This window comes from Chamaea fasciata, unplaced genomic scaffold (assembly GCF_029207755.1).
Source record: "Chamaea fasciata isolate MVZ Bird 193981 ecotype frontalis unplaced genomic scaffold, bChaFas1.0.hap1 SCAF_54, whole genome shotgun sequence".
Classification (NCBI taxonomy): Eukaryota; Metazoa; Chordata; class Aves; order Passeriformes; family Sylviidae; genus Chamaea; species Chamaea fasciata.
The window spans coordinates 672663-676144 of NW_027094139.1; the positions used below are offsets into that span (position 1 = coordinate 672663).

Sequence of the window (3482 nt, forward strand, 5' to 3'; positions counted from 1 at the left end):
TCCCATGACCCCACTGATGCAGGGAAGAGCTGCGCCCTCGGTATCCATGGGTAGAGCTCCTGCTGGTCAGAGCAACGGGGCGAGATCCCAGCAGAGCTCCAGGCATGGGGCTGAAGGAAGGGATCTAAAGAAAGGAAAATTGGGTGGCACAGAGCAGCAGGGGCAGGGCTGGGAGAAAGGCCTTGGACATTGCTCAGCAAAGTCTCCCCTGACTTGACACTGTGTCCCCCTTCAACAGGACTCCATGGCCAGAGTGAAGAAATGTTCAACAGCAGCTCCATCAGCCACTTCCTCCCGCTGGCGTTGGCAGACACGCGGCAGCTGCAGCTCCTGCACTTCTGCCTCTTCCTGGGCATCTCCCTGGCTGCCCTCCTGGGCCACGGCCTGGTCACCAGCGCCGTAGCCTGCGGCCACCACCTGCACAGCCCCATGTTCTTCTTCCTGCTCAACCTGGCCCTCAGCGACCTGGGCTCCATCTGCACCACTGTCCCCAAAGCCATGCACAATTCCCTCTGGGACACCAGGACCATCTCCTACTCTGCATGTGCTGCACAGCTCTTTTTCTTTCTGTTCTTCATCTCAGCAGAGTATTTCCTCCTGACCATCATGTGCTACGACCGCTACGTGTCCATCTGCAAACCCCTGCACTACGGGACCCTCCTGGGCAGCAGAGTTTGTGCCCACATGGCAGCAGCTGCCTGGGACAGTGCCTTTCTCCATGCTCTGCTGCACACGGCCAATACATTTTCCCTGCCCTTGTGCCAGGACAATGCCCTGGGCCAGTTCTTCTGTGAAATCCCACACATCCTCAAACTCTCCTGCTCTAACTACTACCTCAGGGAAGTTGGACTCATTGCATTTTCCATCTGTTTAGGATTGTGTTGTTTTGTGTTCGTTGTTTTCTCCTCTGTGCAGATCTTCAGGGCCGTGCTGAGGATCCCCTCTGAGCAGGGACGGCACAAAGCCTTTTCCACCTGCCTCCCTCACCTGGCCGTGGTCTCTCCGTTAATCAGCACTGCGGTGTTTGCCTACCTGAAGCCCCCCTCCATCTCCTCCCCAGCCCTGGATCTGGCCCTGTCAGTTCTGTACTCGCTGGTGCCTCCAGCCCTGAACCCCCTCATCTACAGCCTGAGGAACCAGGAGCTCAAGGATGGCCTGCGGAAAATGATGCCTGGATCTTTTCAGAAGCAATAAACTCCTTCTTTCCTGCTCCAGAACCTTCAGAATGTAACTCAGAATGTAATCTTGGACATTATTTTCCTATTTGCCCATTTTTTCATTGGGACGTTTCCTTATTCTTTTTCTAGTGTTACTGCTTTGTGATGTCACAATCCACTCTCTGATGTCACAGACACCTTCTGGGAAGTCACAGCTAGCTCTGTGATGTCACAACCCATTCAGTGATGCCACACAACCCCCTCAGTAATGTCATACACTCACCCTGTAATGTCACAGCACACTCTACGACCTCACACCCCACTCTATGATATCTTAAAGCCACAGCGTGATGTCACAGCCTGCTCTGCAATGTCACACGCTGCCGTCCGTGATGCTGTAGCTGCTCGATGACCTCACACAACAAACTCCGAGATGTCATAGCCCAATCTGTGACCTCACACAACCCTCTCTGTGCTGTCACACAGCCCCTTTCTGACATCACAGCCGCTCTGTGGCTCTGTGACACAGCCACAGAGGTGCCACTGTGGCACAGCCCCCTCTGGGACAGCACACAGCCCCTGCCAGTGCTGAGCCCCTGTGAGCTCTGTCTGCGCCCTGCTCGTGTCCCTGAGGTGCCCTGGCAGTGCCCCAGCCCTGCTGGGCTGGGCACAGGAGCTGCTCCTGGGCAGAGCTGTCTCTCTGCAGCGCTGCCCCTGCCAGGAGCTGCCTCTGTGCCAGGAGCCCGGCCCAGCTCAGCAGCACAGACACGGCACAAGGACTTCAATGTGACCCTCTCGGGGCTTTGGTGCTGTTTGCATCAGACTCAGCCCTTCACAGTGTGCTCAAAAAGCTTCTCAAGATTTCAAAGTGAAATTGAAACACTGAAGATTCTAAGAGTTGAAAGGAGTCTCACTGGGGGACAGGACTGAGAAAGTGTCCCCAGGTTCCAGTTAGAGCAGAACACTGCAAGCAGTGATGACAAGTAGGGACAGACAAAGCAAAGGTGTCTCTGGTGCTGAGCAAACCTGGATGTGTTCCATGAATCCAAAAGGCCAAGGCCTGAGCCCCAGCCCCTGGCAAGGCAGATCCTGTCCCTCCCTCAGTGCTCAGGGCTCTTCTAGGGCCACTGGGATGTGGAGATGTGCAATGCCAAGGGCAGCACCATGGGGCAGCCCCTGCCAGGCTGCTGAGCAGGGACAAGGAGGCAATGAGGCCCCGGGGCTGCAAGGGTCCCTTGTCCCCTGCTGGCCCCAGGCCCAGGCCCAGCAGCCATGGCCAGGGTGCTGCAGGAGTTGGCTCTGTCAGGGCCTTGCAGCTGCTGCCCATCCTTGTGCCCTGTGCAGCCCAGGCTGGCCCACGGTGTCCCTGCCCTGCACCTCTGTCCCTGCAGGCTGTCGTCACCCCCCGGCTGCCCCACCTGGCTGGGCCCTCCCTTTGCTGACAGCTCTGCGTCCTGCCTGCCTCTGCCTGGCCACACCGAGCCTTGGGCTTGAAACCAAAAGGGTTAATTCAATTTTTTCTGTGCCTGTGAAAATTCAGCAGAGACACAAGGCATTGAGGGGCTGCTTTCCCAGCAGGGATGGTAACAACAGAAGAAGAAATCTGGCTCACGGGTGCAGTGATAGAATAAGCACGGACTGAAACGGGGAGCTTGGGGTGGGTTTTATGAAAATGCGTAACTTGTAATACACATTTAGCAAATGTATGTAAGAACCACACTTTTAGAATCACGTATCCACATAAGGTTTGGTGTTATCCCCTGCTGGATCTCAGCCCTGAATAAATGATGCCCTCTTTAACAGCATTTTAGTATTAGTGCAATAAATGGGCAAATCCCTGGAGCTCCTGAGTATGTCTTGTGTCTTTCTTCTCTGAGGGACAGTGTATTGTGTGCACGTGTCAGCACAGCTGGACCCAATGATCCTCCTCACTCTGATGTCCCAGGAGCATTTAGGGCTCCGCACAGGAGAGGCTGTGCTCAAAGGCAGCAAGAGAGTGCTCTGGGTGTTCCCGCTGCCTCTGAGGGCAGCTTGGACGTGCCTGGGGTTTGCCTGAGCTTCCCCATCTGCTAAAGGCAGAAGCAGGGGTTGTCCTTGCATCAGCAGAAGGCTGTGAGCTAGCAAATGATCTGGGCAAGTCCTGTGTGCTAGTGGCCAAACTGGATAGAATAGTTAGCTTCCTAAATGCTCCTTAGACTCCTGACTTCTCATCCGCCATCCGAGCAAAAAAAACCTTCACGGAAATTGATTGGTTCTGGCATTTTCTCTTTTGGTTGTGGTTTTAGTTTGGGGTTTTTTCTGGATTTTTTTTGGGAAGAGATTTTT

At 54.7% G+C, this 3482-nt stretch overlaps 1 protein-coding gene across 1 annotated transcript; it reads left to right on the top strand.

The window, feature by feature from the left end:
* The first annotated feature begins 261 nt into the window (after positions 1 to 261).
* LOC136304158 (olfactory receptor 14J1-like) lies at positions 262 to 1194 on the top strand. The gene has a single exon (XM_066207795.1). It carries the CDS (start codon positions 262 to 264, stop codon positions 1192 to 1194), a length of 933 nt encoding a protein of 310 aa, XP_066063892.1.
* The last annotated feature ends 2288 nt before the right edge of the window (positions 1195 to 3482 follow it).